The sequence below is a fragment of the Doryrhamphus excisus genome, chromosome 11 (genome assembly GCF_030265055.1).
Source record: "Doryrhamphus excisus isolate RoL2022-K1 chromosome 11, RoL_Dexc_1.0, whole genome shotgun sequence".
Taxonomy (NCBI): Eukaryota; Metazoa; Chordata; class Actinopteri; order Syngnathiformes; family Syngnathidae; genus Doryrhamphus; species Doryrhamphus excisus.
This window is the reverse complement of record NC_080476.1, coordinates 16,506,911-16,518,926: the sequence shown is the minus strand read 5'-3', so window position 1 is coordinate 16,518,926 and position 12,016 is coordinate 16,506,911. Positions and strand designations below refer to the sequence as shown.

General features: G+C 42.0%; 2 protein-coding genes across 4 annotated transcripts in view; both read left to right on the top strand.

The window, feature by feature from the left end:
- The first annotated feature begins 124 nt into the window (after positions 1-124).
- On the top strand, positions 125-3,516 carry plac8l1 (PLAC8 like 1). 2 transcript variants are annotated; one of them, XM_058087395.1, is made up of 4 exons: positions 125-1,000; positions 2,479-2,696; positions 2,762-2,898; positions 3,076-3,516. In XM_058087395.1, the coding sequence occupies exons 1-4, from the start codon at positions 975-977 to the stop codon at positions 3,205-3,207; spliced, it is 513 nt and encodes a 170-aa protein (XP_057943378.1). In that variant the 5' UTR covers positions 125-974; the 3' UTR covers positions 3,208-3,516. The 2 variants fall into 2 exon arrangements, with proteins under 2 accessions (XP_057943378.1, XP_057943377.1); XM_058087394.1 differs by lacking the exon at positions 125-1,000 and adding an exon at positions 1,023-1,990 and having other exon boundaries at positions 3,076-3,514.
- The window catches only part of LOC131138464 (glutaredoxin domain-containing cysteine-rich protein 2), a 30,834-nt gene continuing 21,915 nt past the window's right edge, over positions 3,098-12,016 (top strand). Inside the window, exon 1 of one of the 2 annotated variants that reach the window (XM_058087393.1) lies at positions 3,098-3,224. The gene's annotated coding sequence lies outside the window, so the exon portion shown is untranslated. The remainder of the gene's footprint in view (positions 3,225-12,016) is intronic. The other variant, XM_058087392.1, reaches the window with a different exon arrangement.

The following is a 12,016-nucleotide window of genomic DNA, read 5'->3' as shown; positions in this document are numbered from 1 at the left end:
TCGTTTTTCTGTGCTTTGCTGTTGTTAGTGGTAAAGATATTCATCATCGAGTGAAACCTCCTGAACAAAACTACAATTAAGAGGAAAATAATCAAGTTAGGGGTGTCCAAACATTTTCTACCGAAGACTGCATACAGAAAAAAACAGACTTTTATTGTGTTAACCACAATAAAACCAGTCAAATGGATGTAAATAATCCTTTCTGAAGATCTGACACATTCATTTTAGTTATTATTTTTTTTTATACAAAACAATTGCAAATTACCCTTGGGGCCACACTTTGGACACCACTGCTGTAGGACATTACCATTCAGTTTGCTTCAAAGGCAACAAAACAAATACTTCACCTCAGGGATGACTATTATTCAAATGTATTTCTTTTGATGCTAATTCCCTGTGATGCCTTTAATCTTTTTTAGTATTTATGTGTGTTTTTTTATGTTATGCTTTTTTTTTTTTTTAAGAGGGGGATGGTTACTGTCACACATCACAAAAAAAATGGAAAAGGTCAGAGTCACAACAAAGCAAATGTGTGAATAAATCCCCTTTTGCAGGTGAACCGTAGGTATTTTCCCCCTTGGAATTAATTTTTCACTTGCTTGCACCTCATTGTGTAACGCTCAAGGGTGAATATAACATTTACTAGTGTTGACAATGGAAATGCATATCAAAAAATGGGACTTTCAAACCTCAAACTTGTGTTTTTTTTTTTGTTTTTTGTTTTAAATGTGCAGTGCATCCCAGCCGTGTGTCTGATGTGTATCTGTTGCAGCATTTAGTGCACAGGACAGCTGGCACACTTATCTCTGTCACGCAGCGTTTTGCAGAGCGTCCGCCGCTTTATCTGCCCCGGACACACTGCCTCTCGCTGTGGGGAAGTGTCACTTCACCTCCCCCTCCTCCACCTCATCCCTGTTGACTCCTCGCTCACCCCGGGCTCGTTCTCCTTCTTTGGATGCCAGCAGCTTGTAGTGATGGAGCAGACCATTGTCACACACCAGTAAGTGTTGGCTTGTCACTAACTTGCTTCTCTTCACCGCTGAGGCACTGTGGCATCACAAGCAAATGTGTTTTTGCTTAAGCTGCTGTGTTTTTTTTTTTTTTCATCTGTCTTGCTGCTGATTTTTGAGCTTATTAAACCTTAAAACAGGGGTCTCAAACTCAATTTACCTGGGGGGCCACTGGAGCTAGGGTCTGGGCAAGGCTGGGCCGCATCAGGTTTGCTAACTCGCAAACTAGAGCGCTAGCGACCTAAACGGTAGCCTTCAAGTTATTTCCTTTAAACTTAAATAGCCAAAAACTAACCACTTCCACGCGGATAGGGAGGATAACTATTAACAGTTATTTAACCTTTAACATGAACATTAATCAAAGGTAATAATTTTTTCTGGGTACATGATACCATACAGCATCCATATCAAACTTGCGCAGGCCGCACTAACATTAAACTTTCATATCAAGGCGGGGGGCCTCAAACTAGTGTCCTGCGGGCCACATGTTTGAGACCACCGCCTTTATGTCCATTCCCCACACAAGGTCAGACTACAACGAAACGGACGATAACCAAATCAGTTCCCATAATAAATCATGTAAATACAATTAATCAATTAAAGATGTTTACAATTACAATTTTACACACAGGAAACAATTTCAAATTGTTAGAAACGCACACAAATGTCATTTTATGTTGACGTTTACCTTAATTGAAGACGTGAATCTTGACCAATGCACCCGCAAACAGGATGTAGCAGCGAGACACAGCCCGGACACCATTTTCCTGTTTCGCCATAAGTTATTTCTTGAATTCAATAGTGTTTCGCACCCCAATAACCCCAAATGGAAAATTTGCAAAAATTGCAAGAGCCAGCCTTTTGATAAAGGTGAGAAACGCTCTTGAATTCAAGAAATAACCCATGACAAAACAGGAAAAGGGTGTCCGTGCGGTGTCCTACTGCCCATCTCGTCTTTGGCACAGTAGTCTTCAATGGAGGTAGTAACGTTAAATCTTTTATTTATTTCACAGTTTATACGTATTTGGTATTTTATGCATGTATAATGTAGTTTGACAATTGTTAAAAACGTGTTTTGTGTTAACATTTTCGAGAGTCAACGCTTATAGACATGTATCGTAGCTGCCATTTTGTTAGCAAGCTATGCTAGCAAGGACGTTTGAGATAAAAAAAATTAAAAAACAAAGAACACAGCTGGACTCACGCAGTGTATTAATAACAGGGCAATATGCACGCCATATACAAACTAAAAAAACGAAAATTATTCAGCTCTAAATGTACGTTATAAGAGCCACTGTATGTAAGAACAAATGCTTTTACAATGTATGACATGAAATGACGAAATTCATACATTTGCAAAATAACATGAAAACATTTTACATAAAAATGTTTATTTATTGTAATTATATAAGAAATATACACTCATGAATGTAAAATATCTGTACTGTACTGTACAATTGTACTTCAGACCCCTTTTATCAGGGTCCAGGTTTCAGGAGAAAGAAGATGGAGGCTTCCCCACAGGAAGTGGCGCTAACTGGAGGTCAAATGCCGTCTCTTTTCCGAGCGCAGTCGCACTGACGCAGCCCGGCTTGGGTGTAACCACGACGACCGTTACCACCATCACACAGACGGGGGGCGACTGGAGCACTGGCCTGTTTGACGTCGATGCAGACCAGACCACATGTAACCAGATTGTTTGTGTGATGTGGAGTTCTAGTTCTAGTTCTAGCTCTGTTCTTCCTGTGCAGGTTTTATCGGTGCCGTGGCGCCATGCTGTTTGGACCTGATTCTAGCACATCTGTATGGCGAGTGCCTTTGTTTGCCTCTGCTGCCAGGATCTACCATCGCCATGAGGGTGGCACTCAGGGAGAGGTACAAGATACAAGTGAGTCTCATACTGGCCTTGTAGGACATGCTAGCATACATGTAATATTTAGAATTATCAGGCAAAAAGTTTGTCAGTTTATGAATCAGAGCTTTTCTTCCTGTCACACACACACACACACACACACACACACACCAGTTCCACATCTTGTTCCTGATCTTGTGTATGTATCCATAGGGCAGCATATGTGACGACTGGACCACGGTGTGTTGCTGCTACTCTCTGGCCATGTGTCAGATGGTGCGTGAGATGAAGCGACGGACGATGACACGGACGTACCATGTGTCCACCACGCTGGATTGCTCCTGACTAACATCGGCCAAAAAGTAACCGAATGTGGTTCCTTCTTCTTCTTTTACAAAGCACTATATATATATATATATATATATATATATATATATATATATATATATATATATATATATATTTAATTCCAGTTTGGTCGAACAAAAGAGAAAACATGAAATGTGTATATATACCGTATTTTCTGGACTATAAGTCGCTCCGGAGTATAAGTCGCACAAGGCCAAAAATGCATAATTAGGTAGAAATAAACGTACATAAGTTGCATTTTTTGTGGGTAATTTATTTTACAAAAAAAAAAATTAAACCTTGCCTTTTCTACAATAAAAGCTCTGATAAAACATTCCACTGTTCTCAAATATCTTACTTTTTATTTTTCTACACAAAATAAGATGAAAAATAAATAAGCAAATCAAGAATAAAGAAAATCAATCAGTAAAAAATAAATAAATATAATAATAAAACGGCAAATAATAACTTAAGAAACCACATATAGTTGGTGGGTAGACAAATTATTTTTTTCAGATTAAAATGAACAAAGCATTATTAGAGCCCTGTAGACATGACAAAACACGACTATAGTCACATTTATACTCTTTTTATTGACAACATATTGCGCAACTGCAGGGTCTTGAGACACATGCTAACTCGCAAACTAGAGAGCTAGCGACCTAAACGGTAGCCTTCAAGTTATTTCCTTTAAACTTAAATAGCCAAAAACTTACCACTTCCACACAGATATGGAGGATAACTATTAACAGTTATTTAACCTTTAACATGAACATTAATCAAACGTAATAATATTTTATTACGGGGGCCTCAAACTAGTGGCGCCGGTTGCGTGTTTGAGACCCCTGTAGTAGACAAAAATCCAAATAACAAACAAGAACCGGGATATGCTAGTGTTAGCCTGCCTATTGGCTTGCTTATTAGCCTGCTTTTGCCCTATTATATGAAATTTGTCAGATTTTTTTTTGTTGAAAAAAATAAAAATCAATAAAAAATATTTAGTAATATTTAAAAAAAAATAGGCCTAATGATGCCACTGGTGAGGCACATTTAGGGCTTAAACTTGGATTGTGCATTCAGCATTTATCTTGTCCGCTTTCGTGTGAACAATAACAGAGTCTTCTGCAGCTGAATCTAATAATTACTACAGTCCCTTTTTTATTGCAAATTTTGATCCAAAATCAAAGAAGACCGTCAAACTAGCAGGGAGGTTTGTCAAAAGTAAACATCCTTTACACACAGTTTTTGGCCTTTCGCTGGTGGTCCCTGAACACAACCCCTGTGAAAGTGATCAACCGTACATAAGCATCTGTATCTTCTTTTCATCAGAATGTATTGTAGTAAAAATCTGTATTACTTTACAGCAGTATCAGAGATATGAGCCTCATAATCTTTGCAGCCACCTCGCTATTGCGGTTTATGGATTTTGCAGGTTTTTTTGATTTAGCCTCGCACGCCAAAGGTCAGCTGACACATTAAATGTGCCGTCTAACTTATATATGATGCAACTGGGCCACAAAGCTCGGTTGCTTCGCCAAATTGTAATTAACAGCCGCAGTGCAGTACCGTGTGTTGATAATAAGGTGACTTTCCATAGGTTTGTTGTGATGTTATTCATTTAGCCATCCCTCCTACCTACCCTGCAGGTGTGCCATCACATGATTAATCCTGATTGCTGCGCTTCCCTCAGTTTGAAATGTCAGCCAGCAAGAGCACACACACACACACACACACACTATGAGGGTGTGAAAACATCATTATAGCATAAAGCAGATGGGTGCTCAAAGGGCACAAATGTAATTGGTTACATCCACCCGATCTGTGTGACTAGCTGGCAGCTAATTCGAATGGAGGAAAGCACTGATTTAAGAGTGGAACAGATTTCAATATGGAATTACCTGTACCATAGCAGGGTTTTTACACAAATCTGGGTAAACCAACTTCTTGGAAAAGTAGCATTTTTTTATGCCGGGGGCTGCCAGGAAAATTGGCCCACACAGAAACTGAATGTTGCAACAACTGTGGACATGAAAAACTGGAAGGAAACAATGAGGCCGATATAGAAAGTATGGCATTTTGTGGGTTTGGTGACTCCAAATTGTCCATAGGTATGAATGTGAGTGTGAATGGTTGTTTGTCTATATGTGTCCTGTGATTGGCTGGCGACCAGTCCAGGGTGTACGCCACCTCTAATCCAAAGACAGCTGGGATAGGCTCCAGCACGTTTGTGACCCCTGTGAGGATAAGCGGTACAGAAAATGGATGGATGGCTGGCTGGATGGTTGTTATCCCTGCTGTTGGTTGGGTCAAAGGGTTTCTCATACCTCTATCTCAAAATGGGACCCTTGAGGGGAAACTGGGATTTTAGGCCGTTAATGGGTCCATCTGAGATCCCGAATGTGAATTTGGGAGGTTTGCCTGAATCTCTTAACCTAAATATAGGTTGGAAAAAAAGACAGCCATTCATTCATTATAGACACATAGGCACATATAGACAAACAACCATTCACACTCACATTCATACCTATGGACAATTTGGAGTCACCGGACCCCCAAAATGCCATACTTTCTATAGAGGCGTCATTGTTTCCTGCCAGTTTCTCATGTCCACAGTTGTTGCAACATTCAGTTTCTGTGTGGGCCCCTTTCCTGGCAGCCCCCGACATAAAAAAAAAAATGCTACTTTATCCTCACGAGGGTCGCGGGGTTTATGCTGGAGCCTATCCCAGCTGTCTTCGGGCGAGAGGCGGGGTACACCCTGGACTGGTGGCCAGCCAATCACAGGGCACATATAGACAAACAACCATTCACACTCACATTCATACCTATGGACAATTTGGAGTCGCTAATTAACCTAGCATGTTTTTGGAATGTATCCGCGGAAAACCCACGCATGCACGGGGAGAACATGCAAACTCCACACAGATGGCCGAGGGTGCAATTGAACTCGGGTCTCCTAGTTGTGAGGCCTGCGTGCTAACCACTCGAACGCCGTGCAGCCTGATTATTATTTCATTGTAAAAAAAAAAAATTAGTTTAGGTTAAGATAAAAATGTGGGTTTAAAAATTTTCAGTGGCTTTCTATTGTGGACTTGTTTTGTGACGATTAACAAATGTGTGGCTTTTTGTGTGGTGCTGTCATTTTAGGCTAATTTAATGAATTGAGATTTCCATTTTTTAAAATGAATATCTGGGGAATTTGTATACGTATAGACAAACAACCATTCACACTCACATTCATACCTACGGACAATTTGGAGTCGCTAATTAACCTAGCATGTTTTTTGGAATGTAGGAGAAAACCGGAGTACCCGGAGAAAACCCACGCATGCACGGGGAGAACATGCAAACTCCACACAGAAGATGGCCGAGGGTGGGATTGAACTCGTGTTTCCTAGCTGTGAGGTCTGCGCGCTAACCACTCGCCCACCGTGCAGTCTTCTGTCAACCAAAAACAGGATTTTTTTTTTGCCATTCTCGGGTCTGGCTGGGGTACTTGGGGTGTGTTTTGAAGGTTTGTTTGTAAAGGAACCAACCAGGCTCCTGCTGTGGTTTTGTAGTCTCTTACAGTACCCCCCCAAAAAAGTTAGTGACAGATGCGAACCTGGAAAAAAAAACAAGTCTGTTGCAAATATTTGTTGGTGCAGCCAGGTCCCCTGCTTTTGGGTACAGCCAGACTCCTTTCCTGAGCCAGGCAGTCTGGAAAACACCATTTCCTCCCACTTTTTGGGTGCTGTCCTGCTGTGCATTTTGGAAGGCTTGCTCGCTCTCCTGGCTGTAAAAGGGACGGACGGTTGCAGTGCCAACCGGAAATCATTTTGCCAACTTAAAAATGATTTAAAAATGAACCCCATGGAAAAGTTGGATTTGTGTCCCTCGTTTGATCAAAGCAAGGACTTCGGACCTGAATCTTATAATTGGTCTACAAGGCCAAACACCAGCACGGCGGTCTAGTGGTTAGCGCGCAGACCTCACAGCTAGGAGAACAGGGTTCAATTCCACCCTCGGCCATCTCTGTGTGGAGTTTGCATGTTCTCCCCGTGCATGCGTGGGTTTTCTCCGGGTACTCCGGTTTCCTCCCACATTCCAAAAACATGCTAGGTTAATTAGCGACTCCAAATTGTCCATAGGTATGAATGTGAGTGTGAATGGTTGTTTGTCTATATACAAATTCCCCAGATATTCATTTTAAAAGTCTTCTGTTGCCATTCCCACGGCATTGGGCAGGAATAAACGGAATAAACTAGAAATTCTCAAAAGCATACACATTGTATGAATAGTTCTGATGCATATTAAAAGATAAATATATATTTATTCTGTTATTATATCTACTATATTGGGTGATATGATTGTAAAAGTGACTATAGGGGTGTTATTTCATGTCTAGAAGGCTCTAATGATGTTAAAAACTGTAATCGGGTTTTCTATGTACAAATGATAATAGAGGCTGCACGGTGTGCGAGTGGTTATCACGCAGGCCTCACAGCTAGGAGACCAGCGTTCAATTCCACCCCATGTGTGGAGTTTGCATGTTCTCCCCGTGCATGCGTGGGTTTTCTCCGGGTACTCCGGTTTCCTCCCACATTCCAAAAACATGCTAGGTTAATTAGCGACTCCAAATTGTCCATAGGTATGAATGTGAGTGTGAATGGTTGTTTGTCTATATGTGCCCTGTGATTGGCTGGCGACCAGTCCAGGGTGTACCCCGCCTCTCGCCCGAAGACAGCTGGGATAGGCTCCAGCACCCCCGCGACCCTCGTGAGGAAAAAGCGGTAGAAAATGAATGAATGAAGGCCAAACACTTTGCTATATCTACCTCAGCCACCAGGGGGCAGTGTTGCTACAGATGTGAGTCACAGCTGCTGGTTTCTAATAATAATAATAAAAGCAGAGGAGCTACCAACAGGGACGAGGAGTCAATCCACTGTGCTGATCGGAGGTCAGATTTGGGATTCCCACAGCGGGAGTAGGTCAACATCTGAAACAGTCCAAAGTCAGCAGCGGAGGGCCATAAAATACTTGCTTGCTGATATTGCTTCCTGCCGTTTTTAGCATCAAGACGTGCAGATGCATGCGGTGTCAAGTACACACTCTCCTGGAAAAAAACAGCCCTTTGGGGAAATGTATTTGCGTGTGAGAGTAATTTAGGCAGTATCTCTCGTCCCTATGATTGTACTCTTTTGCTGCTTGCAAACAGATTAAGTAGAAAAAACACAGCTCAAGGGCAAATGCATCATAGATCCTGAAGCAACACCGTTATGTAAAGATGATAGCTCCTTAAACAACACACACACACACATACACACACACCGAGGTGACATATAGTGATTGACAGGTGTTAAACTAGCAATTCCCAATAACTAATGTCCTTGCACACTTCTGCACGGCTCTGATACTACACCTGAAGTCGACTCCAGTTTCGGTTCTGTTCACACTGATTTACTGGTAATTGGGAGTAACATGCTGGGAAACTAGTCCAAGAAGGTGGCGCGGGGAAAGGGAGGTGAAATTTGCAAATCTGGAACAGTTGCTCCCTTGGTGATACAACATTGAGCACCTGGGCTTTTTACACACACACACACACACACACACACACTGACAGTCTGTCACGAAGGGAGCTCATTCTATCATTTTTCTTGTGGAGACTATCCAAAATGTCTCCACAATAAAGCTAGGACGGCAAGAGTTATACCAGAGAAAGAAGAACCAGCACACAAAAACATACACTCAGACTAGTGCAGAGGTGTCCAACATGCGGCCAGGGGGGCCATTTGTGGCCCGCCATTCATTCATTCATTCATTTTCAACCGCTTTTTCCTCACGAGGGTCGCGGGGGGTGCTGGAGCCTATGCCAGCTGTCTTCGGGTGAGAGGCGGGGTACACCCTGGACTGGTCGCCAGCCAATCACAGGGCACATACGTATAGACAAACAACCATTCACACTCACAGTCATACCTATGGACAATTTGGAGTCGCCAATTAACCTAGCATGTTTTTGGAATGTGGGAGGAAACCGGAGTACCCGGAGAAAACCCGCGCATGCACGGGGAGAACATGCAAACTCCACACAGAGGGTGGAATTGAACGCCGGTCTCCTAGCTGTGAGGCCTGCGTGATAACCACTCGCACACCGTGCAGCCTCTATTATTATTTGAACCTAGAAAACATGAACATGCAAACTCCACACAGAGATAGCCGAGGGTGGAATTGAACCCTGGTCTCCTAGCTGTGAGGTCTGCGCGCTAACCACGAGACCGCCGTGCCGCGCCCGCCATTTATTTCTTATTATTTCATGCTACGTTGTAGCTGTGATGAGATCTCATCCTACCATGTGTGTTTTTTACCACACCATGAAAAAATGTCTCTAAAATAAAATAAAAAAACCCATACTGGACGATCCAAGTAAGCTTCTAGAAGTAGCTCAAAGATAGAACATGCCCCCCCTGACCTCCAGCAGGTGTGAATTCCAATGGATAAAAAGGTTTTTTGCAAGCAAAGTTCCATCCAGCAGCGAGCTTCAGGGGCAGAAAGCCGGGAAAAAAATGGTCCCACAAGCCCAAAAGGCAAAGAATTGGGTTATGTCAGTGACTGGAGTCCTCTAGGCAAAAGCAAACACAACCTCTTTCCAGTCTGTATTTCATTTATATATATTTTGCTCATATCACTTGGCAGAATAGAAGCTTCAAAATGACATTTATAAGAACACTTTCTACTTCTGATTGCTCCAATTCTGCCACATTTTTTTTATAAATTGGTTCGAATTTATAACCAAGTTATGGACCATTAGCTTGAATTTCAGCGTTAATAATTTATTGACTTTTTTTTTTTTGCTGCTGCTGCTAAAGGGAGCAAACAACACCTCGGAGCATATTTCAGAGCCTTTTGTTGCTTTCAGAGTGTTGTGGATGTTACTTCACTTTCATGTTTGTTGTATTGTGACGAGACAGCTGTGCCCAATTAAGGCTTCCGCTCAATGAACCGACAAGGTGTGTATACTCACCAGGTATGTGTAGTCATCGGGCGCATTATCTACAAATGCAAATAACCGCTGGTATCTCAAATCATAGTATTATGGGTGGTCAGCACCCAGTAGCTTTTGGTATGAATATGGCGTACACATCAGTGGTATTACAATTTTTCTCGATTGGTTTGGCTCATTTCTTCATTCATTCATTCATTTTCGGTCGCGGGGGTGCTGGAGCCTATCCCAGCTGTCTTCGGGCGAGAGGCGGGGTACACCCTGGACCGGTCGCCAGCCAATCACAGGGCAAATATAGACAAACAACCATTCAAACTCACATTCATACCTATGGACAATTAGGAGTCGCTAATTAACCTAGCATGTTTTTGGAATGTGGGAGGAAACCGGAGTACCCGGAGAAAACCCACGCATGCACGGGGAGAACATGCAAACTCCACACAGAGATGCCCGAGGGTGGAATTGAACCCTGGTCTCCTAGCTGTGAGGCCTGCGCGCTAACCACTAGCTCATTTCTCGAAACTTGAAATTACATTCTGAATGTATTACCCCCCGCCCCCCAGTTAAAACATCAATTTTAACTGAGATCAATTGAGCAATTTCTAAAGCTTTGGGACTCCAGCAAACCACAGTGAGAGCCGTTATCCGCAAATGGCGAAAAACACGGAGCAGTGTTGAACCTTCACAGGAGTGGCTAGCCAACCATCCAAGAGGTCACAAAAGACCCCACAACAACGTCTAAAGAACCTCGCTTGCCTCAGTTAAGGTCAGCTTTTATGACTCCACCATAAGAAATACAATAAATGTATATTCATTCTGTTATTATATCTGCTACATCGGGTGATACAAGCGTAAAGGTGACTATAGGGGTGTTATTTTGTGTCTACAGGGCTCTAATAATGTTAAAAACAATACAATGAATGATTGAATGTATATTCCTTCTGTTATTATATCTGCTATATCGGGTGATACAAGCGTAAAGGTGACTATAGGGGTGTTATTTTGTGTCTACAGGGCTCTAATAATGTTAAAAACAATACAATGAATGATTGAATGTATATTCCTTCTGTTATTATATCTGCTATATCGGGTGATACAAGTGTAAAGGTGACTATAGGGGTGTTATTTTGTGTCTAGAGGGCTCTAATAATGTTAAAAACAATACAGAATACAATACTGAAACTTAATTACAGTTTCAAATCACTGTATATACTGTACATATATTGGCCATACACAGTGTGTGTGTGTGTACTATATAGCTTGCATGATAGTTTAATTTTAAATCCAACTCCTACAGGCCATTTCCAATACGTCTTACCCACATTAAAATGTCCTTGTCGCTATAGTACCATGTGACCTGTGCTGTATATATGTTGCCTCATATACAAGCGAATAGCGAGTGTTGCATAATGCTTTCATCTCTGCAACACACACACACACACACACACACACACGACTGCCATTGATGTAGGTGTTCTTTCATCAAAGTTGTAGTAGCCATGTGTGCACATTATTACTACACAGCATGGCAAAGGCGGCAGCACTTTGCTAAGTGTGGAAAATGTGTAGGTGGTGCAGGGAGTGATGACAATGAGTGCAAGAAGGAATGATGAAAAGTCCTTGGGATTTGAATTTTTTCCATCCCTCTCTTCAGCCGTTCTGCTGTCCATATCTCCTTGTGTTGCAACTCGTGACGGTGGTGTAGTGTAGTGGGTTAAAATGCACATGCAGTTGGAACATTCAGCCAACAATTCTTACGTGAGACATGAACAACTTTTTGTGTATTCTAAAGATATAAAAAGAGCTAAAAGGGGGCAGCTAATTCAT

Excerpts from the sequence above, each read along its gene's own strand:
- plac8l1 (XM_058087394.1), top strand. The coding sequence starts at position 1,914 with ATGACAAAACAGGAAAAGGGTGTCCGTGCGGTGTCCTACTGCCCATCT. Across the intron at positions 1,991-2,478 it reads CACAGTAGTCTTCAATGGAG|ACCCCTTTTATCAGGGTCCA; the intron begins GTAGTAACGTTA and ends ATTGTACTTCAG. Across the intron at positions 2,899-3,075 it reads GGGAGAGGTACAAGATACAA|GGCAGCATATGTGACGACTG; the intron begins GTGAGTCTCATA and ends ATGTATCCATAG.